Source organism: Bufo gargarizans, chromosome 4 (assembly GCF_014858855.1).
Source record: "Bufo gargarizans isolate SCDJY-AF-19 chromosome 4, ASM1485885v1, whole genome shotgun sequence".
Taxonomy (NCBI): domain Eukaryota; kingdom Metazoa; phylum Chordata; class Amphibia; order Anura; family Bufonidae; genus Bufo; species Bufo gargarizans.
In genome coordinates this window covers 62160983-62186094 of record NC_058083.1, presented here as the reverse complement: position 1 = coordinate 62186094, position 25112 = coordinate 62160983, and the positions used below count along the sequence as shown (strand labels likewise).

Sequence of the window (25112 nt, the reverse complement as noted above, 5' to 3'; positions counted from 1 at the left end):
GGACCTCTCCTACATGACACCTTCTCAGTATGTAATAGATAGAAAAGGTCCTTCTGGAGTCTGGGAAATAGTCATTTCTATATGAGCCGGCTAAATCCCATGACTCAGAGGGACCTCTCCTACATGACACCTTCTCAGTATATAATAGATAGAAAAGGTCCTTCTGGAGTCTGGGAAATAGTCATTTCTATATGAGCTGGCTAAATCCCATGACTCAGAGGGACCTCTCCTACATGACACCTTCTCAGTATATAATAAATAGAAAAGGTCCTTTTGGAGTCTGGGAAATAGTCATTTCTATATGAGCTGGCTAAACCCCATGACTCAGAGGGACCTCTCCTACATGTCACCTTCTCAGTATGTAATAGAAAAGGTCCTTCTGGAGCATGGGAAATAGTCATTTCTATATGAGCTGGCTAAATCCCATGACTCAGAGGGACCTCTCCTACATGTCACCTTCTCAGTATGTAATAGATAGAAAAGGTCCTCCTGGAGTATGGGAAATAGGAAATAACTATAAAGACTTTATTATCCACCGTTCACCTGTCCCTTTAGTCAATGCTACAAAGTGAAATAAAATACAAATAATAATAATGTCACCGAAGCTTTACCAGAATGGTTCTTGTGGAGAGAATGGGATTTAGCTAATTCACTGTGAAGCTAAATACCATGATAGATCAGGTCCAGGACAATAGGAGAATAAATGGTCCCTGAAGATTATAGGAAATAGACGGCTGCTATAGAGCCGGCCATTAGTGAGGACCAGGTCCTTCTGAGTCATGGGAAATAGCCAATTCACTGTGACATGGCTACATACTGTATCTATGCAGGACCTCACCACCAGGGGGCAAAAAGGTCCTTACCAGTCATGGGAAATAGCCAATTCACTGTGACATGGCTAAATACTGTATCTATGCAGGACCTCACCACCAGGGGGCCAAAAGGTCCTTACCAGTCATGGGAAATAGCCAATTCACTGTGACATGGCTACATACTGTATCTATGCAGGACCTCACCACCAGGGGGCAAAAAGGTCCTTACCAGTCATGGGAAATAGCCAATTCACTGTGACATGGCTAAATACTGTATCTATGCAGGACCTCACCACCAGGGGGCAAAAAGGTCCTTACCAGTCATGGGAAATAGACAGCTGCTGCAGAGCCGGCTAAATCCCATGACTGAGGAGGACCTCACCACTAGGGGGCCAAAAGGTCCTTACCAGTCATGGGATTTAGTCACAACCCTTTCTCAAGGCCCTGTGTGTGTACAGCAGGGGACGGGCATGGCTACAGCGGCTGCGCAGTGCGGAGGGAGTGGTCCTGGCACCGGCAGAATACAGACGGCTGTGAGAAAGGCACAACTCTTCCCGATGGTCCGGACACTGGCGCCTGAGGTGACGCATCACTGAGGTCAGAGAGCAAGGAAACTGACAGACCATCAGGGGTTAACGGCCGGATTACACTGGCTGAGGGGAGCACTACAGCACTCCGCCCCCTGCACTGATCACATGGCAGTGACGTCATCACAGGTCCTTCTTCCGCAGTTTCTTTCCACTGTTGAGCTCAACCCCTCCTACACTGATCACATGACAGTGACATCATCATAGGTCTTTCCTACATAACTTCTTTCCATTGCTGAGCTCCGCCTCCTACACTGGTCACATGGTGATCATCACCACATCATGCTGCTAAGCTCCGCCCCTCCTGATCACATGATAGTGATGTCATCCCAGGTCCTTCTCTACCACTTCTCTATGCTGCTGAGCTCCGCCCCTAAACTGATCACATGACAGTGACGTCATCCCAAGTCCTTTCCTACCACTTCTCTCCACTGCTGAGCTCCGCCTCCTGCACTGATCACATGACAGTGACATCATCCCAGGTCCTTCAGCTCTTGCAGTGCAGCAGATACAGAGCAGGTCCTGGTCGGTAGTCACTGCTGTGGTGTCTGGAGCCTCTTCTCTCTGGTATCAGCCATTTCTCCAGAATCCCCCTTTATCCCCGGTGCTGGGGGCTCTGAGAAGCGGGGTCTCTCCAGGAGCAGTAAGTGCGGTTCTGGATCTCACTAATGCTCTTGTCCCTGGAGGATTTCCAGCCTCTCCTCATAAAGGTGCCTGCAGTACTAGAAGCCTCCAGCTCCTCCAGTTCTCTCCTCTTCTCCTGAATGACCACCAAGGATGGACAGGAAGGAGATCAGCAGAAGAATATTAGACCTCACCTTGGAGATCATCTCCCTGCTGAGCGGAGAGGTAAACTTTTCTAGATTTCTCTCCTCTTTATTGTATTCTGTAACAAATCAGACATCAGGAATGAGAATCCATCATAGGAAGTGATGGGAAGAGTCCAGGGTCCTGGAGAACGGCCTCCAGACCTTCCAAGTGATGAAGAACCTGAAGATTAGCCACCAGTATGGTCAGTGATGGATCATGGAGATCAATAGTCATGTTGTAGGAGCCATGAGAAGGTAAGTAGGCAGGTTGTACCCAGGAGGAGAGGAAGCAGAGGAGGAGATGGCCGGAGTGTGGCCTGGAGGGAGGATTTCTACCACTAGTCTGACATCTAGATGAACAAGGAGGCCAACACTACGTCTAGAGGAAAGAAGGTTTCTCCACCAACATAGAGGAGGAGTCTTTACTGTAAGAGCAGTGAGACTATGGAGCTCTCTGCCAGAGGGAGGAGTCATGGGGGATTCTCTAGAAGAGTCCAGAATGATCCTGGAGGTCTGGAGGATAATAATATTCCAGCTTCTAGTGACTAGATTACTGGAGATGGGGCCATGATCCAGGGAGGGATTCTGAGTGTAGATCTGGAGTCAGGAAGGAATTTATTTCTCTAAGTGTCTCTCTCCATCCACAGGATTACACCATAGTGAAGAAGACATCGGGCGGGACTCCCATCATTGAAGAGTCAGGAGGGTGGAGCAGGACCCCCATCACAGAGCCTCCCCCCCTGATACATGAGCAGAAGATCCTAGAACTCACCCACAAGATGATGGAGCTGCTGACTGGAGAGGTGACACTGCTGGGAATGCTGGGAAATTCTCCAGTAACAGCACTGGAGGGGTCTGGGTGATGACGGTGTCATTGTGTTGTCAGGTTCCTGTAAGGTGTCAGGATGTGGCGGTCTATTTCTCCATGGAGCAGTGGGAGTATGTAGAAGGACACCAGGATCTGTACAAGGAGGCCATGATGGAGGCTCCCCGGCCTCTGACATCACCAGGTAAGAGGAGACGAGGTGAGAAGAGGCCGTGCATGCTGGAGTCTCCTCCCCGCACGTTTGTTGGTTTCTGGCATTACAGTGATTGGCTGGCCGGCTATATAGCCCCCGATGACACGGGGTTCGGCACAGTCTTAGTCGGGGCGAGCTGCAGCAGAAGGGGCAGACAGTGTAGGGGCAGGAATAGTTTTTTAAGCAGGGTTTAGTGTAGAAAGTTGTTAGAGACCCAGAAGAGCGCTCTGTAGTTCTGCCGCTGTTAGCTAGTTTTCAGCGGCGCAATGCGCATGCGCGAGACTTGGGGAATCGCGGCCGCACTGCAGGCTGTCAATCTCAGGCAAGAGGGGACGGTTAAGGGATGTGGTTACCTTGACTTCAAGCTGGCCGGCACTATAGCGCTGATGGAGAATAAAACCACATTTTTTTAACTTACGCAGCATCGGACAAAAGGGTGAAACATATGATTATTACAGGCTGCGGGCTGCTACGAGGTACTGCTGGCGGGTGTACATGCATTTTTGAGGTGACAGGTTCCATTTAACGGAGGCTGCCAAGGAGAAAACTGCCTTCATCACTCCTGAGGGGCTGTACCAATATAAGGTGTTACCCTTTGGTCTGCATGGCGCCCCCGCCACTTTTCAGCGACTAATAGACATTGTGCTTCGTCCACATCGTCGGTACGCTTCGGCTTACCTGGACGATATTATCATCCACAGTACCGACTGGGAAAGTCACCTACCCAAAGTGCAGGCTGTAGTGGACTCTCTTCGGAAAGCTGGACTGACCGATAACCCCAAAAAATGTGCGATAGGGTTAGAAGAGACTGAGTGCCTGGGGTATGTCGTTGGGCGCGGAGTCATCAAACCCCAAGTGAACAAAATAGAGGCGATACGGAATTGGCCCCGACCTGTCACCTCTAGGCAAATAACGTCATTCCTGGGAATGGTGGGCTATTACATGAGCTTTGTCCCCCATTTTGCCACTTTAGCAGCTCCATTGACTGGACTCTTGAAGTGACACAAGTCAGTGATGGTTCTCTGGGATGATTGGGCGGAAGAGGCTTTCTCCGCTTTGAAGTCGGCCCTGTGCGGGTCCCCGATTTTGGTGACACCCGACTTCAATAGGGAGTTTATAGTACAGACCGATACCTCCGAAGTAGGCCTCGGTGCTGTACTGCCTCAGGAAGTCAACGGGGAGGAGCATCCCATTGTCTTCCTCAGCCGTAAGCTCACCCCAGCCGAGACCCGGTATAGTATAGTGGAGAGGGAGTGCCTGGCCATCAAGTGGGCACTCGAGTCTCTCTGATATTATTTATTGGGGAGAAAATTCCGCCTGGTGACCGACCACTCCCGTCTCAAGTGGATGAGCCAGGCCAAGGACAGAAATGCCCGGGACACCCGATGGTTTATCTCCCTACAAAACTTTAAGTTTTCAGTGGAACACAGGGCAGGATGGTTATAGGTAAACGCGGATGCACTGTCTGGGGTGTGTTCACCCCCTCAGGTTTGAACAAAGGGGGAAGGGGGTATGTGACACAGTGAGGGGTATGGTCTGGGAAAGCAGGTATTTATCTTCTAGAGTGTGCTGCTGGGCTGATTTGCTGCCAGGTGGGGTCAAATACCGGACTGGATTTTAATTGCTGGTCCGGGTTTTGGCAGCACCTGGCTGTCCTTAAAGAGGCAGCTGGGCTCAGCAACAGGATCCATGTGTTGGGATGTGAGGTTTTGTGCCAGATTGGAGGGCTGAGACCCGTGTGCAGGGGAAACAGGCCCCCTAAAGCCTGCTGTAGACTGCTGGAGGCAGAGTACAGATAATGTAGTCGATGTCACCTGCAGTCCTATGTAACACCACAGATAACACAGTGATAGCTCTCTGAGTACAGATAATGTAGTAGATGTTACCTGCAGTCCTATTTAACATCACAGATAACACAGTGATAACCCAGAGTACAGCTAATGTAGTAGATATAACCCAGAGTACAGATAATGTAGTATATGTTACCTGCAGTCCTATGTAACATCACAGATAACACAGTGATAGCTCTCTGAGTACAGATAATGTTGTAGATGTTACCTGCAGTCCTGTGTAACATCATAGCTAATGTAGTAGATGTTACGCAGTCCTATGTAACATCACAGATAACACAGTGATAACCCAGAGTACAGCTAATGTAGTAGATGTCACCTGCAGTCCTATGTAACACCACAGATAACACAGTGATAGCTTTCTGAGTACATATAATGTAGTAGATGTCATCTGCAGTCCTATGTAACACCACAGGTAACACAGTGATAACTCTCTGAGTACAGATAATGTAGTAGATGTTACCTGCAGTCCTATGTAACACCACAGATAACACAGTGATAACCCAGAGTACAGCTAATGTAGTAGATGTTACCTGCAGTCCTATGTAACACCACAGATAACACAGTAATAGCTCTCTGAGTACAGATAATGTAGTAGAGGTCACCTGCAGTCCTATGTAACATCACAGATAACACAGTGATAACCCAGAGTACAGATAATGTAGTATATGTCACCTGCAGTCCTATGTAACACCACAGATAACACAGTGATAGCTTTCTGAGTACATATAATGTAGTAGATGTCACCTGCAGTCCTATGTAACCCCACAGATAACACTGTACTGGGTACATACTCGATGTTGAAGTTAGGTGCAGTCCTATGGAGTACTGGAACACTGGGGACAGACTGAGCAGACTAGTGTACCCGTACTTACCTTAAAGTTCACCTACGCAGAGTCCAGACCACATCACCAGAGATATACCGGGCACAGGCTGCACCCATGCCAGGGGCGTCACCTAGCCAGGCAGAGGGAGGCCGCTCCCTCCTCCCCCCTCAGGCCTCGGCGGACTGCGTAACACAGAATGTCTGGTCATGTGCAGCCCTGATGTTTAAAGGGACTGCTGCTGGGTATAGCCAATCATTACTTATGGTGTCAGGTCCCTGTCTTTTGACAACCTTGCACAGGTCATATAATATTAGGTGGTGGGCCAGATTCGGGCTTTGGGTCTGACACGTGCTGTAGGGTGTCCTGCGAGTTGATGCCATGCAGGTTTCTGTATGTGTGAACGGTAGGAATGTGATGAGAAGAGTGAGAGGCCTTTATAGTAAAGGAAGGAAGATTGTGGTCAGAAAGCAGGAAGGGGCAGTTAGTAAAGTCAGAGCTGAGAAGAAGACCACATCAAGAGTATTGCCGTCTGTGTGTGTGGCAGAGGAAGTAAATTGTGAGAGGCCAAGAGAGGAGGTTATAGAAAGTAAGAGGCCGAAGAGGAGATCGGATCATCACCGGGGATGTTAAAATCATCCAGAATAAGAGCTGATGATTCGCCTGATAGAAAATGAGGATGCCAAGAAGCAAAGTGATCCAGGGACTGGTGGGCCAAACCTAGGGGACGATGGACAACAGCAACTGAAGGGGGAATGCTCAGAAGAGTCTGATGGTGTGAACCTCATAAGAGAGGAATGTGAGAGAGGGAACAGGGGGAATGACCTGAAATGTCCACTGTGGAGAAAGTAGTATGCCGACTCCACCACCATGCCATGTGTGCAATAACATGAAATGTCAGAGCTTCACATTAGATCCCTACCCGTATACTCTCAAACGAACACTGCACCAAGAAGGAGTTGTTGGAATGGAATGAAGCTTCCTCTCTGTGACTGTAACGATGATAAATGTAAGAAATTGCAATATTGGAGAAAGGGAGATTATTGGAAAAAACTGTACAATTACAAGAAAGCTCTAGGACCTGTGAGGAAGTGACAGGCTTCATATATGTGGGAAGATATAGGTCTCCTAGAATGGTGCAGGAAACCTATTAGAGGAGATATGTGGTGAAGTGAACGGTAGATGTGTGGTGGGGGTGTCCTGACCCCTAGACCACTACAGGTGTTCACCTGGTCTGAGGTGAGGCCAGGTGCGATAATCACTTGGGGATAAAGCAATCCTCAGTGTGTGGAAGGGGGGAATTGGAAAGGAAGCCTGCAGAGGCTCTGTGTGGTCCCAGTCAGGAGGACCGAGACCACAATGGGTTGCTTTGATCACAGCTAGGAAGCTGTGTGACCACATGGCTGCATGAAGCTGAATACAGCAGTGTGAACACTGACCTCAGTATAGTGAGCGCTTAGCCAGGCAAGGATGTCTTGTTTTGTGTTGATGTGACACGTTGTGATGTGAAGCTGGGACTTCATTGTGCCAAGTGATGCCAAACTTGGAAGTGTCATGTGCTGTGTGACAAATAAAGCAATGTTTGAGCTTGAAAACCCCCTGTGTGATGAGAAGTCTGTCATTGCTGACCCACTGTGAGAGAGCGATCCCTTACAGACCCAACTAGGCACCTGCAGTATCCTGCAGCACGTTTGCCCACAGATGTTGCAGCTGGGCCTGTAGATCCTGCACACTTGTAGTTTGCCAAACCGGGTGTCCTCATATCACCACTAGGGGTGACCAACTGTTGTATGCAATGGTTCTCCAGATCATCACACCAGCAGTTGGGCAAGTATGTCGCTCTATGGCAAAGGCAGGAATGAAGAGCTCATGATGGGGTCTTCACCTTAAATCCCGACCATTATCAGATCCAAAACATTCTTTGCTAAAGACGATACACTACTAGTCCATAGCAGTTCAGGTTTCTCGTCTACAACACAACTGCAAAAGAAGGCGACAGTGGCTGGCTGTTGATGGCAGGACACATGGCGTGATGGGCAATATGACACCAAATTTGTTTCTGCTAAATGTCTGGAAATGGTCCGAGTAGAAACTGGAGAGTGTAATGAAGGGGCTGCTTGTGTTTGGATATTGATCAATGAAACAGTGGGAGCAGTGGATCAGATGGTCCTCTCTGCTGGTGGTCTTTCTGGAGCCTGTTCACTATGTTTGTGTGTCCTTACGCAACTATAGCTCCCAGCCCCTCTTAACTAAGTTAGAACAGCCTAGATGGTGGGCAATTGTCACGGATGGTGTAACAGAAAACAAGAACTTACAAATAAGGATCCGACTGGCTTGATCCGAAACTAAGGAACAAAAGGGTGATCCCTATTTAAGCCCTGAAACTCTCCCTGTCTTCTCAGCCCATGCAAAGATCTCTATGATAGAAAATTGCATGCCCTCGTGCCTCAACTGTATGACACCTGAACACCCTATAATAGTGAGGGGACACGACCACCGGCTCCCTACACTTAATACGGAGGGAGTCAGGGTCACCTAGGATCAAGCAAACAGGAAAACACAAATCAATGACCATACTTATCTGTAGAAGGATCAGTTGTAGCATCCAGCATGTACACACTCCAGGAAGTTGTTTATGTTTCCCCTTTATTGTAGCCTGGCCTGTGAGACTCCCGTGCCTAGGAGGAACAGGTCATCTTACCCTGCTCCTAGTTGAGGGCAACCCTGAGGGCTAGTAGGGACTTCAAGGTTCCGGAGGATGAGCCCTCCTACCATCAGGGTCGGCTCATACAGCTAGGAGTCAGGGTCAGAGTTAGGGATATGATAGGAGGTGACCTGCTCCCTGATCTCTGTCCTGGCCTTGCAGTGACTCCATCTTCTGGCATCGCACGGCTGAGGGTTTTCCCCATCCTCAGCCGTGACAGCAATTCATCAAAATCACCATCCTGTTTCTCGCAGTCCAGTGATGTATTCCCTCTCACAATTTGTTATCTGGACAAATGTATTAGAGTGAATCGTAGAGGCATGTCTATCAGTCAACGATTTCTCACCAAGAGGTACCATTAGCCTCTGAGAGCCATAGTTTCTATGATTTTGTGCATAATTGAGTCACTTGGCCTTGTTTCTATTTCAAAGGTATAGCTTTTCAGCTGGAATTGATACATAAACACCACTACTGGCCAAACTTCTCCAAACAGTAGATGGCTGTACCTGGGACCACTGGTTTCTGGCAGTTCTGAACTGATCGTACTGCTAAACATCTTCCTTTTTCGAAGAGAAGTAAGCATGATGTGTCCTTTATCTGCTGCACTAGGGTTTCTTGGCCAACCACCGTGGTCCTCAAAGTCCCCCCCCCCCTTCTTCAAAAGAACTTGAACACCACATCTTGATCCCCCAGTCTGCTGTGAAATCTTTGCCTGTAAGAGATCGGGCTGATGCAGTATATCTACCTTGTGTCTGTGCTAGGTCTTCCCATGGTATATTTTCTGTGACATGAAACTGTCTTCCACAACCTCACCTGTGTAGCAGAGTTTGGCTGTTCCTCAACTCGGTTTAAGGTAGATAAAAACAATAAAAAACCTGGAGCTGCTTATTCCTTTTTTGGCGCTGCTAGGCTGGATATATTACGCAGGTAGTAGAGTAAAAAGTTGTATTTTATTTGTCTACGCGTTTCGAGGGAATTGGACCCTCTTCTTCAGGATAAAAATAGTGTATTGTTCTAAAGAAGAGAGTCCAATTCCCTCAAAACTCTTAGACAAATAAAATACTACTTTTTACTCTACTACCTGCATGATATATCCAGCCTAGCAGCGCCAAAAAAGGAATAAGCAGTTTTTTTTTCTCATTTTATCTACTTTACATTGCTCCCGCATTAAATCTATAAATAAACCAAGGCTGCAGCAAGGCACTCCCCGGATGCTGGTCGGGTTTATTTACCAGCAGGGCTCTTCAAGGTGTTGTGACTCCTCACAACACACTCTGGTAAGCGCATTACTTCTGTAATACTTTAATTACTTTATACTGTACTACACATCTGGCGCTGCCTCCGCTCTCCCCGCCCCCCCCTCTCAACTAGGTTTAAGCCTCCTACAAAGCAGTGTACAGCACTGGTAATATGGCAGTACAGAGATATTACAGCACTGGTAATATTGCAGCACAGAGATATTACAGCACTGGTAATATGGCAGTACAGAGATATTACAGCACTGGTAATATTGCAGCACAGAGATATTACAGCACTGGTAATATGGCAGTACAGAGATATTACAGCACTGGTAATATGGCAGCACAGAGATATTACAGCACTGGTAATATGGCAGTACAGAGATATTACAGCACTGGTAATATTGCAGCACAGAGATATTACAGCACTGGTAATATGGCAGTACAGAGATATTACAGCACTGGTAATATTGCAGCACAGAGATATTACAGCACTGGTAATATGGCAGTACAGAGATATTACAGCACTGGTAATATGGCAGCACAGAGATATTACAGCACTGGTAATATTGCAGCACAGAGATATTACAGCACTGGTAATATGGCAGTACAGAGATATTACAGCACTGGTAATATGGCAGCACAGAGATATTACAGCACTGGTAATATGGCAGTACAGAGATATTACAGCACTGGTAATATGGCAGTACAGAGATATTACAGCACTGGTAATATGGCAGCACAGAGATATTACAGCACTGGTAATATGGCAGCACAGAGATATTACTGCACTGGTAATATGGCAGCACAGAGATATTACAGCACTGGTAATATGGCAGCACAGAGATGTTACAGCACTGGTAATATGGCAGTACAGAGATATTACAGCAGTGGTAATATGGCAGTACAGAGATATTACAGCACTGGTAATATGGCAGCACAGAGATATTACAGCACTGGTAATATGGCAGCACAGAGATATTACAGCACTGGTAATATGGCAGTACAGAGATATTACAGCAGTGGTAATATGGCAGTACAGAGATATTACAGCACTGGTAATATGGCAGCACAGAGATATTACAGCACTGGTAATATGGCAGCACAGAGATATTACAGCACTGGTAATATGGCAGCACAGAGATATGGCAGCATAGATATATTACAGCACTGGTAATATGGCAGCACAGAGATATTACAGCGCTGGTAATATGGCAGCACAGAGATATTACAGCACTGGTAATATGGCAGCACAGAGATATTACAGCACTGGTAATATGGCAGCACAGAGATATTACAGCACTGGTAATATGGCAGCACAGAGATATTACAGCACTGGTAATATGGCAGCACAGAGATATGGCAGCATAGATATATTACAGCACTGGTAATATGGCAGCACAGAGATATTACAGCGCTGGTAATATGGCAGCACAGAGATATTACAGCACTGGTAATATGGCAGCACAGAGATATTACAGCACTGGTAATATGGCAGTACGGAGATATTACAGCACTGGTAATATGGCAGTATAGAGATACTACAGCACTGGTAATATGGCATCACAGAGATATTACAGCACTGGTAATATGGCAGTATAGAGATACTACAGCACTGGTAATATGGCAGCACAGAGATATTACAGCACTGGTAATATGGCAGCACAGAGATATTACAGCACTGGTAATATGGCAGCACAGAGATATTACAGCACTGGTAATATGGCAGCACAGAGATATTACAGCACTGGTAATATGGCAGCACAGAGATATTACAGCACTGGTAATATGGCAGCACAGAGATATTACAGCACTGGTAATATGGCAGCACAGAGATATTACAGCACTGGTAATATGGCAGCACAGAGATATTACAGCACTGGTAATATGGCAGCACAGAGATATTACAGCACTGGTAATATGGCAGCACAGAGATATTACAGCACTGGTAATATGGCAGAACAGAGATATTACAGCACTGGTAATATGGCAGCACAGAGATATTACAGCACTGGTAATATGGCAGCACAGCGATATTGCAGCACTGGTAATATGGCAGCACAGAGATATTACAGCACTGGTAATATGGCAGCACAGAGATATTACAGCACTGGTAATATGGCAGTACAGAGATATTACAGCACTGGTAATATGGCAATATGGAGATATTACGGCACTGGTAATATGGCAGCACAGAGATATTACGGCACTGGTAATATGGCAGCACAGAGATATTACAGCACTGGTAATATGGCAGCACAGCGATATTACAGCAATGGTAATATGGCAGCACAGAGATATTACAGCACTGGTAATATGGCAGCACAGAGATATTACAGCACTGGTAATATGGCAGTACAGAGATATTACAGCACTGGTAATATGGCAATATGGAGATATTACGGCACTGGTAATATGGCAGCACAGACATATTACAGCACTGGTAATATGGCAGCACAGAGATATTACTGCACCGGTAACATGTGCGACGTCTGGCCCCAGCATGGAGATCCCTTTAAGGTGTTATGACCAACAGGTGTATAAACAGTTTGTCGTGACGCCAGCTGCAGTAAAGCTCCCTTTTAAGCTGTGTTGTTGGTGGGACACACAGTGCAGGATTGCCAGAGTGGTGTAGTGCGGCCTACAATGTCTCTGCAGATGTTGGATGCACGTGTCACGGTGCTCCCACCTGGAATATCCCTGAGATCCGAGACGTGGCCGTCCGAAGCAGAGCAAGGGGTAGTTGAACTTGGATGATGGCGGAATGAATTGAGTCCAGACTTGAGTATAGAGTTCAAACACAGTTTTACTGGAATAAGCTTGTCTTCAAAACAGTTTCTGGTTCCTTCCTGATTCCCAGCAGGTATTGGCAAACTTTGGCAGGCTGGTAATCACTCCCGGCGCTGCTACATCTGTTGCTATCTCTCTCTGCTGTACTTTCTCTTACTTTCTGCTGTATGAATATGCTGGCTAAAGTCCTCAGCTTTCTCTTTGCTTGTAACCTATCTTTGTAAGGTCTCTGGTGTACTCCAAGGAATCTTTTCCTGGCTTTAGGCGATGCTCACCCTGCAGGGGCGAGTCTTTCACCACACAACCTCCCTCATGCAGCGGGTGATTCATTCTGACCTCTATCTAACTTCCTGCCCTCACTGGGGAGGCATAGAGACTGGAAGTTCCACTCTCTGCTAGTGTAGCACTGCCAAGCTTTGCTGCCACCCGCTGGTAAACCAAGCACATTACGTAAACATAATCAGATAGTATAACAGGAGATGCGCAATGTGGAGGACCTGGAATAAATGCATTAAAATGACCTTTTTAATGCATATACAGACAGAAGCAGGGAGTGGGCGTGGTAACGCCACTCAGGGGTATTACATTCCCCTTTACTTAAAGGCAAGCCGTCCTCGGCTTGTGCTTAGGAGGAAGAAATAGGAATACATATGTGGCGAAACCAACCTCGCCACGGTGTTTTGGAGGGGGCTGTTTACCAGCCTCCTGCCCTGGGATTATGGTCCCTTAAGTTATTGGGTCTTAAGGCACTTGGGACGGAGCCCTCTGTCCCTGGATTGCATCCTCTGCCTTACTTGCTTGGATAAAGCACATGGTGAGAACAATAGATAGCGGCCATTTTAGCTCACAGACACTGTTCTGACTTTTCAACACGGGGCTATCTTGCCTGTATTTGGTGCACAGAGACATCATTCAGTAGTTTGAAACTACCAAACAGGGGACACATTTATTAGTGACTATTTTCGGTATAACTTGTATATTTTCAGTGTAACTGTATCTTCCAAACTACTGAACGGATGTGGGTGAATTTTGGACATGTGGTTCACCCAGATCCCCCGGTTCCGAGGATATATTGGTTATGGGGTTATTGCATGTTTTGGGGTTCCTGTGATGTTTTATAAAACTGTATTTCTCTGCCTTTGATAATTATATTCGTCCTTGTGTTCAAATAATCATCATCGGCAGAGGGGAGGAATATGCTGGGTGTGTTTCTATTGTCCCATTGTCCCATTGTGTGTTTAAATGGTGATTTCTGTCCTGTTGTCCCCGCATGTGTATTGGCGATCTCCCCTTTGTCCTGAGACATAATTGGATTATCCCTCGGTTGTCTCTGGGGCAGAGAGGAGGAAACCATGATGCATTGTGGGGATGTGTTGTATCTGTTCGGTGTGTCGCAGTCTCCATTCTGGTCCCCTGGCGGCATGTCCACCAGATGGGGACCTGCATAAATACGGGCGGGTAGCCCTCAATAAAGTGTTCCTGTTTTATCCTTCATCATGTTGAGACTGGTGTTTGGATAACTGATCAAACTGGGGGATTGCTATACGCTGAAGATTTGCTATACTCCCCCTGCATAACTACTAGCTCTTGTAAGAGCTGTTCCTGCTCTCTGGCTGTAGGAGAGGTTCACCCACTGGAGCCTGGAGCCTTGTAGTAGGTCCAGCGTGGGTGGAGGACGGTGAGACCCCAACCAAGCTCCGGCGGTTTGTGGGGTCTGCAGTGCGTACGGTGTCAAGTGGAGTGCTTGGAGTCCTCGGAAAGCACTAGGAGCATCTATCGACGGAGGTACCCGGTCGGGGTGCTAGGAGATCCGTTACAACATATATATATATATATATATATATATATATATATATATATGTGTGTGTGTGTATGTTGCAAGGGTAAAAAAAAATGAATTCAGAAACTACTGCAGACAATGGCTACCAAATGGTCCCTCTGCCCGTAAGAGTAGGGTGTCTAGCAATGGTTTCCCTCTCAGGTATAACCAGAGAACCAAAAGGTGTGCAAAAAGCGCTTATTACTGGCTTTCTTTGTGTACACTGTATCCTAGTACCAAAGAAAACATGGTGGTTTCTTTACTTTGTTATCCCTCCACTATGTAATGAAAACGCCTGCAAATAGAAGGGTGGCTTTATCCGGTATTTCCTTCCAGCACCAGTCTGAATTATGCTTTATGCTTCGTCACCTTGATATATGCAACAGGTAGCTACAAAATTTCCTTAAGGCGGCACGCAAGGCCCTAGGACACAAATTAGGAGGATGGGATACCGATTTTCTCCCAACACTCCCTTGAGGGTGAGTTACTCCCTCTAAACATATATTAGCAGCGGGTTACCCTTGAAATATGTTTTGACTGCTTGTGACTTTACCACTTGTTCCTCCCTGTGTAGCAACAATACGATACCTAGGCTTCCTAGCTAACACAAGGCAAAATATAGGACCATTAGTATTTTGAGTCTTCAGAGGCAGTCCATGTGAGCTGAGAAACAAATATGCTATCTGGCTAACAGCAAAGTCCATACAAAAGTGCATAAAAATATACTGTGGTACCTGTAAAGAAATGCACACAATAGGCCTAAAATCCTTGAACGTTGCTAAACCTGTAAAAACAATTAGTGCAAAAATGTGCAAAAATATGAAAGTAGGAATCACAAAGAGCTCAGGTTTATGTTTGTCTATTCTTTGGGTGCAGGATTGTAACATTGCAAAACGGGAACAAGTAATGTACAAAGTTATTTGTAATCTAATTTGTAATCCATATGGAAAAAAAAAAAAGTATTTTGCGCACATCCGAATGCAACTTGGAGGTAGTTATGGGACAATGTATGGAGTTCATGAAATCCAGGCACAAAAGAAGTTGAAAAAACCAAAGATGACCACAAATATTCTCAAGGTGTGTCCATGGCTCGACTCCTATAGTCTCCATAACTAAACAGTTGTTTCAAAGGGTTCCCGATAACGGGTCAGGTTAGCTTAACCTTGTTGGTCTGTTGGGATCTTCGCAAGGGCAATTCAGAGTCTCCGGGGGTAGAGGCAGTGTCCGGGACTTGTGCAGGAGGATCGGCTGCGTGACTTGTCACTTTAAAAGTACTAATCCCAGGAACTGGCATCAAAACTCGAATTTGAGCCTGGATTAACCACTGAAGGGGGTCAAGCATGGAAGATAACTCTGCTGGAGTCTCACTTTCTGAAGCGAATGGCAGTTTGGGCAACCTATCCGCTTCTCTTGGTTGCTCCGGAACAGGCTTTCTGCAGACATTTCTTGAGCATGTTGCAGTGTACTCGCTGAGTAACTTTATCTTCTCTCCGGATGTCATAGACTTCCGGTTAGGGGACAGCCATGACTGTGTATGGTTCGCGTTCTCAGAGACTATCCAGCTTGCTTACTGGGTGATTGTTTCTGAGCCAAACCTTGTCTCCTGGTTGCAAGGGCTCAGCATGTGCATGTTGATCAAAGTCCTGTTTTTGTTGGGCCTTCTCTATTTTAGAATCCACTATTTCTCTGGCATCCTCTAGGCGCTTTAGATGCTCTTAGACCCACTCGGATTGGGGAAGAAGTGGTTCTGAGTCCTGCACAGGTATATCAAGGGCAAGGTCTGCAGGTAAACGACCCTGTCTTCCAAACATGAGGTAGTATGGGGTGTACCCGGTGAAGCAGTAAGTGGTATTATTGTACAGGTACACTAATTCAGGGAGAAGCAAAGGCCACTCTGCTCTCTTGTGAGGTGGTACTGCCTTGAGCATATTGATCAGGGTTTGATTCATCTTCTCGCACAGCCCATGCAGTGGTCCTCAGTTTTTTGCAGTTGTATAAGGCACAAAGTTCATAGAACAACTGAGACTCGAATGCAAAGTAGCTGCTGTCGTTTTGGCTGTTAAGTCCTTCACAGGTAAAGCCTCAACGAACTTGGTCTAGTGGTCTATGATCGTCATAGCATAGGTGTATGCAGATCTGCTGGGTTCCAGTGTCACGTGGTCGATAGCCGCAATTTCCAGAGGCCTTTTACTCACTATTGGACGAAGGGGGGCTCGCTGATCATGTCTTTCTCTTCTGGCCACAGCACAAGTGGGACACTCCCGGCTCCAGGCTTCGATATCACTTTTAATGCCAGTCCAGTAGAGACGCCGCATGATGGTGGCTTCTGTTTTTTGGGTTCCAAAGTGACCAGACCTCTTATGGTACATATCCATGACCATCTTGGCATCTCTTTGGGGCACCACTATCTGGTGGAGGCGCTCATATGTAACTGGATTAAGCGTTCTCCTGAGGAGTAGATCTCGCTGAATGAAGATCATTCTCCGTTGTCGCCAGAGGCAAAATAGTTCCGAATCGGCTCTCCGCTGCCGGATCCAACGATTCTCCGATAACTCTGCTCTCTACTTGTAGTTGGAGCCAGAGCTCTTTCTCAACTGGAGGTGAGGGACCGCAGGTCTTTGATGCACTAGGGGCTTTGGAGACTTGGTGCATAGAGCTTACTGCCAGGTAAATCGGGAGTAGAACATTGGCATTTCCACATTTTCCCATTGATCATCTTTGGAAATTAGTTCATTCTGGGCAAGTAGCCTGGCTAGGGTGTCAGCGTTGTCATTAGCTTTGCCCGTCTGGTACTTAATGGTAAAATAAAAATTTGCCAGTCTAGAGGCCCATCTTTGCTCTAGAGCTCCCAGACATGCAGTGTTCAAGTGAGCCAGTAGATTATTATCAGTGTAGACAGTAAAAGGTGTGGCCGCTAGATAATCTTTGAACTTCTCAGTAACAGCCCAGACCTAATGCCAGAAATTCCAGTTTGAAGGAGCTATAATTGTGGTCATTCCGCTCTGGTTCTCGTAAAGATCTGGCATAAGCGAGGACTCTTTTGATTTCGGCTTTTGTCTGAGATAGTACGGCTCCTAAACCTTTCTTACTTGGTAGGCTATAGTCAGGCTAGCCCAAGACTGATGGCTCTGTGAGTTTTTCTTTAAGTAGTTGGAAAGCGGTATCTTGCTCTTCATTGGATTCTACTGGTATTTTAGCATTCTGACTGCCTTTGGGATGACCCTTCAAAAACTCCTGGATAGGTTCCGCAACTTGAGCGAAGTGGGGAATAAATCTCTGGTAATAACTTGCGAATGCAAGAAAGCTCTTGACCTTCTTGACGGTCTTAGGAGCGGGCCAGTTTTGTACTGCTGCTATCTTATCAGGGTCCGGTTTTATGCCTTCTGCGCTCACAACATGTCCCAGATATTTCACTTGGGGTTTCAGCAAGTGACACTTTGAAGGTTTGACCTTCAATCCATATTGAGCTAGAGTCTGGAATACATTTGCCAAGTGCTGTAAATGCTCTTCGTAGATCTTAGAGTAGATGATCACATCATCCAAGTACAGCAATACGGATTCAACGTTTTTGTGTCCAAGGCATCTTTCCATGAGTCTATGAAATGTCGAGGGGCATTACAGAGACCAAATGGCAAGTTGTTGAACTCGAACAGACTCATTAGGGTGGTGAAAGTGTCTTTATCCTCTGGTGCCATGGGGACTTGCCAGTAGCCACTGGTTATATCCAAGGTTTAGAAATAGGCAGCAGATCCCAAGGCTGCAAGAGCCTCCTCAATTCGTGGCAAAGGGTACGCGTCCTTGTGCGCTATGTTGTTAATTTTGCGATAATCTACGCAGAAACGGATTGTTCCGTCCATCTTCTTTACCAGGACCAAAGGGGCAGCCCAGGGACTGTGACTATCCTGGATGGCATTAGCTGTCATCATGTCCTGAAACATCTTCACCTGCTAGTATAGAGCTGGAGGCAGTTGGAATAGTGTGCTTTATCAAGCTGGTTTGACCATAGTCCAAGGGGTGTTTGCTGAAGACTTGGTGGTGCTCCTTGGCTAAGTCCAACACACCTTTGAGTTGTTCAGCAGAGGTAGTGGCATCTCCAATGTGTAGTTTGGCCCACCAAGGCTGCTTAGGCGGATCTTTGGCTACTTCCGCTGTTTGACGCGCTTGTTGTGCAGCAGCAGTAGGTGAATCCAGGACGTCTTGAAGATGGACATGATGTAGACTCGCCACTGGATAATATTTCTTCAATTCCGCAGCTTCATAGCTTAAATTTACCAAGCATATCGGTACTCTTATACAATAAAAGCCTAATCAATATAAAATTCAATAATATGCAATAACACGCAGTAATATGTAGTGCCCTAAATTTGCCACTAAATGGCTCTAACACAAATACCAGCATTACTTATTACCTCTCAAACATAAAATGTAATACAACCGTCTCGACCACAATTATGAGACATAATATCAGTTGACAGTAAACGCAATAGTGATTAGGATAACTATGAACCCTTGCTCTGCTCAAACTATGACCAATCTCGGATAACGGGTAGTATTGCGACACAACTTAAATTATCAGGTCTGATATTGACTATTGAATGTGAATATTCTAATCAGAGAGTTTCTCCGATATCAATATTAGATCTTTTATTCAGTAATATGCATATTTACTGAATGGTGATAATATTGTTGTAGCACTTTTAACATATATACACCCACACTAAAGTGGGAGTTACTAAATATCAGGCCAATTAATTCAATCAATACTACACATAATAAAGTTATACGTTACGCTCTAAAGTCCATTCTGATAATTAGGATTTTTCTCCTCGAGTCTCTTTTCTTTCTTGTGTGTGTGTGGTTTATTATCAAAAACTTATCAGTTAGACACACCTTCCCAACTTGGAGTTTTCCAATCATTGACGGTTAGGCGTGGACATACGATAATGACTGTGATGTCACTGTATCCCCCAGAATGCATTTCTGCTGTTGGTGTAATGTTACTTATTTATACCTAGGTGGCACTATTGCATAAGCTATTAGCATCATTACCAGTAAGGGTTAAATGACCAGATCTGACTTCATCTTACATTCCATACAAATAACATATGGAATCCTAAATCAGAGCTAAGGGGATTAACTTTGACACATATACCAATTAAAGCATAGACATTCAGGTACCAGTTTAGACATCTCCTAAACTATCACATTTATGATACTGATAAGAATATAATAGACCTTGTACTATCACAGACATGTGTCTACTTTGTCACTTCAACGGCCCCCCCTCCCTCCCCAGTATTAAAATCCTTGGTGGCCAGTGCGGCCCCCCACCCCCTCCCTATTAAAATCATTGGTGGCTAGTGCGGCCCACCCCCTATTACAATCATTGGTGGCTAGTGCGGCCCACCCACCCCCTATTAAAATCATTGGTGTCCAGTGCGGACTCCCCTCTCCCCCCCTAATTAAAATCATTGGTTAACAACCCCCCCATCATTGGTGGCAGCGGAGCGGCGGTTCCGATCGTAGTCCCAGTTTAATCGCTGGGGCTCCGATCGGTTACCATGGCAGCCAGGACGATACTGCAGTCCTGGCTGCCATGGTTACTTAGCACTTTTAGCAGCATTATACTTACATGCGCTGTCTGTGGCCGGCCGGCGCTCCTCCTACTGGTAAGTGAAAGGTCAGTGCGGCGCATTACTTATAGCACAGACCTGTCACTTACCAGTAGGAGGAGCGTCCTCTCCAATCCGATTGTATATTATAACTTGAAGTGTCCTCATCACCATGGGAACGCCTGTATGTTAGAATATACCATCGGATTTGAGTTAGATCATGAAAACTCAGATCCGACAGTATATTCTAACACAGAGGCGTTCCCATAGTGATGGGGACGCTTCAAGTTAGAATATACTGAGAACTGTGGACGTAACGGCCCCCTGCTGCCTGGCATCACCTGATCTCTTACAGGGGGCTGTGATCCGCACAATTAACCCCTCAGGTGCTGAACCCCCCTTTCTTCCCAGTATTAAAATCATTGGTGGCCAGTGTGGCCCCCCCTCCCTCCCCAGTATTAAAATCATTGGTGGCTAGTGCGGACCCCCACCCACCCCCTATTAAAATCATTGGTGTCCAGTGCGGCCTCCCCTCTCCCCCCCCCTAATTAAAATAATTGGTTAACAACCCCCCTTCCCATCATTGGTGGTAGCAGAGCTGCAGTTCCGATTAGAGTCCCAATTTAATGGCTGGGACTCCGATTGGTTACCATGGCAGCCAGGACGCTACTGCAGTCCTGGCTGCCATGGTTACTTAGCACTTTTAGGATCATTATATTTACGTGCGCAGTTTGTGGCCGGCCTACTGGTAAGTGAAAGGTCTGTGTGGCTCATTGCTTATAGCACAGAACTGTCACTTACCAGTAGGAGGAGCTCCCGGCCGGCCACAGACAGTGCACGTAAGTATAATGCTGCTAAAAGTGCTAAGGGGGGTGGGGTGTTAACCAATGATTTTAATTAGGGGGGGAGAGGGGAGGCTGCACTGGACACCAATGATTTTAATGGGGGGGGCCGCATTAACGACCAATGATTTTAATGGGGGGGTGAGAGTGGGGGGGCCGCACTGGCCACCAATGATTTTAATACTGGGGAGGGAGGGAGGTCTGGCCCCTGCTGCCTGGCAGCACCCGATCTCTTACAGGGGGCTGAGATCTGCACAATTAACCCCTCAGGTGCGGCACCTGAGGGGTTAATTGTGCAGATCACAGACCCCTGTAAGAGATCAGGTGCTGCCAGGCAGCAGGGGGCAGTTATGTCCACAGTGCTTAGTATATTCTAAGTTGAAACGTCCCCATTACCATGGGAACGCCTCTGTGTTAGAATATACTGTCGGATCTGAGTTTTCACGATCGTGAAAACTTAGATCTGAAAAAGATAATACTATTATTTTCCGTTATAACGGAAAATAATAAATTGATGTTCGGGTCCCTATTGTCTTGGGGTTCGGGTTCGGGTCCAAGTTCGGGTCCCGAACCCGAACTTTTTTTTAAAGTTCGGCCGAACTCCCCGAACATCTAGGTGTTTGCTCAACTCTATGAACAGTGTCTTTTCCATGAACCTATTTCGGCCAACTTATGATATTTAGATATAAATGTTACATACCTATGAAAGAGCACAACAGTTCCCAATATCCTAAGATGGGCACCGTTTGGCCATTAGTAGTTCTGATATGGATCCAGAATGTTGGGCGTTGTATTAACTGGGCTCCCCTCTGACAGATTTCAAATGCGGATTGACGGATGGTAGTCACTTGAGATCCGGTGTCAATCAATGCAGAAAACGTTACTCTGTTGATGCTAACTTCAATCACAGGGCGGCCTCCCACAAATCTAGGCATGAAGGCTGAATCTTTGGGACCTAGTATTCTTCCTCCTGAGGGGCGGTCCTTGGCCTCAGGGGATAGTCGTTTAACTGCCAGCAATTCTCTTCGGTGTGAGCATGTTTTTGACAATAGTGGCATTTGTGTTTTCTGGGGTTTTGATACCCAGGGTCCGACCACCTACCGATCGGCTGACGTTTATATTCCCGTGGACCAGTTGGAGGACGGTTTCTTGGCGCAGTAATCTCTTTCTCATCATTGGGTCGCTGTTCCAGTCGCTATAGCTGCTTCCTCATCCTATCCATATTCTCAGCTAGGAGGGAGACTTTGGCCGTCAGGGCTGCCACAGCATCTGGGACAGGTGCCTGGGCCCCACACTCCGCTATCTGGCCGTGGACAGAAGGTCGCAGGACGGGCCAGACCTTCTTATCTTCAGGAGGTTAAGGGTGGTGATTTTCTCCCAGGATGCCAATATCGAGCTCCTTAAAATCTAGGAACGGTATATCCGGGTGCTGAACCGACAGCATCTTCAGCTGACGTTTGAGAGGTTAGTCAAAGCACCTTCGATAAACTGCTCTCTCATGGGGATCTAAGTGGATAACTGCCCGCAAAACATCTTGCAGGGTTAGGGCAAGGTCTCTTAGTGACTCCGTGGACTGCTGTTTCCCAAAGGAACGCATCTTCAGTTAAGAGTCGGTCCTAGTGTCAAAGGCAGTACTGAGTCGGTCTAGGATCTGCTCAGCTGTTTTTCGCTCTAACTGGGGCCAGGACTTGACCTCCCAGAGCGCAGCTCCCTGTAGTTGGCCGATCAGAATTTCCACTTTCTGGTCCTGAGATACTGGATATAGCTTAAATGTGGCCAACATTTTATCACGGAATGGGGTGAATGGGGTTCTCCTGCGTAATGTGGAAGCTAGGGTGCTCCAAAGCAATATGGCATAGTAAGAGGCATGATGCATGCAGCTGCCGCTGTTGGATCACTGCAGTCCAACTGGGTGTTGTCTTCGCTGTCCGACATGGCTTTTGGTATCCTGTACCAGACTAGAGAGGTCAACGTAGGCTAAACAGCAATGTAAGTGCACGTTGCTGCAACTGCACAATTTTGGAGAGTATAATGCTCGGGCAGGAGGATTCTAGTCCTACACAGTCTTTAATAGCATTATTTTCCCCAGTAGTACTCAATCAGATCTCCAGTTGCGGGTTCTCGGGACCTAGTGGAGAGAGAACCGCATTTGCTCTTTTCCAAGATGGCCGCCGCTTCACTTCCTGTAAGGGCGCTGTCGACTTCCTCTGTCCTCCCTGATGCTGGTGTGAACTGGAGGCAAGGGAGAGGCTTCGGAGGTGGAGCTGCCACTTCCCTTCTCTTTGCCGTGCAATCGCTCCCTGTGGACAGGGTTGGGTTTTCCCGCTGTTGAGGGGGCGTTTCTTCAGTTTTCCCATTTCTGGACTGGTAGAGGAAGCTGCGTGTCACCATTAAAGATGGTTGATTAACCCTTCGGATGCCGGCGTGCACAGTTTTACGCCTGCCGCTCTTTAGTAAAGTCACTTTCAATGGGACTTTTGTAATCCTGTAGGCTAGATAATTGTATGGCACACAGTTTAGTACAGTTCAAATTCTGTTTGTGCCGCCATTTGCGACGTCCGGCCCCAGCCTGGAGATCCCTTTAAGGTGTTATGACCAACAGGTGTATAAACAGTTTGTCATGACGCCAGATGCGGTAAAGCAGCAGGAGCGGAAGGCTCCCTTTTAAGATGTGTTGTTGGTGGGACATTCAGTGCAAGATTTCTGCCTGTCAATGGAAATATTTCCTCCTCACTCATGCTGTGGGGGGTGAAATACTTCCCATGATACCGGGCAAATCCTTATTCTTGCTCCCTAGAAATGGCGATTTATGGAATTAGTTCAGTTCATCTCCCAACCAGATTCGGATCTAGGTTTTCTCCACCAGACGACCGATCTAAATCCATCAGTGTTCAAGTCTCTTCCACCTGCTGTAAAGCATGAAAGCCGAGTCTCTGGAAGAAAGAGCCTGGAATTTCTATGTTCTATATTACTGGATTAGGCTACATGCACACGACCATATGTGTTTTGCAGTCTGCCGTATGCCAACCGTTTTTTTTTTTTTTTTTTTTGCGGATCCATTGTAACAATGCCTAAAAAGGACAAGAATAGGACATGTTATTTTTTTGGGCGGGACTACGGAACGGACATACGGATGTGGATAGCACATGGTGTGCTGTCCGCATTTTTTGCAGACCCATTGAAATAAATGCGTCTGCATCCTATCCGCAAAGAAAACAGAACTGACACGGAAACAAGCAACGTTCGTGTGCATGTAGCCTTAGTTTGAGGTTTAGCAGAAGGTTGTTGAGAAGGAGAACATTTTTATCTATGACGCTGATCACTAAACCTAGAAGTGAAGGAGCTGAGAGAAATGTCTGATCTATAGACACATCTACAGGAGGCCATGTATTCAGTCAATGTGTGCTTGTGTCTCCACAGATGGATTCAGGAGGAGAAATCCCCCCGAGAGATTTCCACAGAAGGTCCCAGAGAACTATCAGGTAGATGAAGCTGAAGTCTCCTCAGAATCTGACCAGAAAGTGATTGAACCAAAGATCATTTTACATTTCTCCTATTTAGGATGAAAATCTGATGGATATTAAGGCTGAGGTTAAAGATGAAGCAAAAGAGGAGACGGATTTATGGGGCGATCAGCAGGGTAAGGAGGGGGGCTGTCATGGGTCACCTAGATACTACTACCATCATCTCATCATCACATGTAATAATCTGTCCCTGTGTGTTTTCTACAGATGGACTCATAGAAGGAAACCCCCCCGAGAGATGTCCCCGTCCTCTGTATTCTCAGGACTGTCCAGAGGAGAAGCTCCCAGAGAACCATCAGGTAGATGGAGCTGAGCCTTATACACATCTATATAGGGGGGTCCTGCAGTCATAGAGGGGTCATAGATTGTGGGGGTCTCTTATGTGGATCTGTTAGATTTCCCACCTGTCTGCTGTATTGTCCTGAATTGTTACAGATGACAAATCAGGGGGAAGATCTGACTGATATTAAAGTGGAGGATGAAGAAGAGCGGATGATGAGCGATCCCCCGTGTAAGAGTGAGGTGGAGGAGGACATTCCAGTCCATGTTACCACAGGTATGGAGTAATGAATGGAGGAAGGGAATTGGGAGGTTTCTTCAGGTGAGGCTCCACCTTAGATCTCCACTGAAGTAAGCTGAGGCCGCTCCATACGCTGTGGGTCCTGGGTGTGTATTACAGTGG

At 46.6% G+C, this 25112-nt stretch overlaps 2 protein-coding genes across 2 annotated transcripts in view; both read left to right on the top strand.

Moving 5' to 3' along the window:
* The window catches only part of LOC122935208 (zinc finger protein 397-like), a 1371324-nt gene that overhangs the window by 911039 nt on the left and 435173 nt on the right, over window positions 1–25112 (top strand). The window lies entirely within an intron of this gene.
* LOC122933891 (gastrula zinc finger protein XlCGF66.1-like) lies at window positions 1909–24546 on the top strand. The gene is made up of 5 exons (XM_044288996.1): window positions 1909–2248; window positions 2856–3011; window positions 3095–3218; window positions 24327–24388; window positions 24443–24546. The coding sequence occupies exons 1-5, from the start codon at window positions 2177–2179 to the stop codon at window positions 24470–24472; spliced, it is 444 nt and encodes a 147-aa protein (XP_044144931.1). The 5' UTR covers window positions 1909–2176; the 3' UTR covers window positions 24473–24546.

What these genes read in the sequence shown, in the direction of transcription:
- LOC122933891 (XM_044288996.1), top strand. Translation starts at nt 2,177, where the DNA reads ATGGACAGGAAGGAGATCAGCAGAAGAATATTAGACCTCACCTTGGAG. An exon ending in CCGGCCTCTGACATCACCAG is followed by an intron (nt 3,219 to 24,326) that starts GTAAGAGGAGAC and finishes GTGTCTCCACAG; the next exon opens with ATGGATTCAGGAGGAGAAAT. An exon ending in AGGTCCCAGAGAACTATCAG is followed by an intron (nt 24,389 to 24,442) that starts GTAGATGAAGCT and finishes ATTGAACCAAAG; the next exon opens with ATCATTTTACATTTCTCCTA.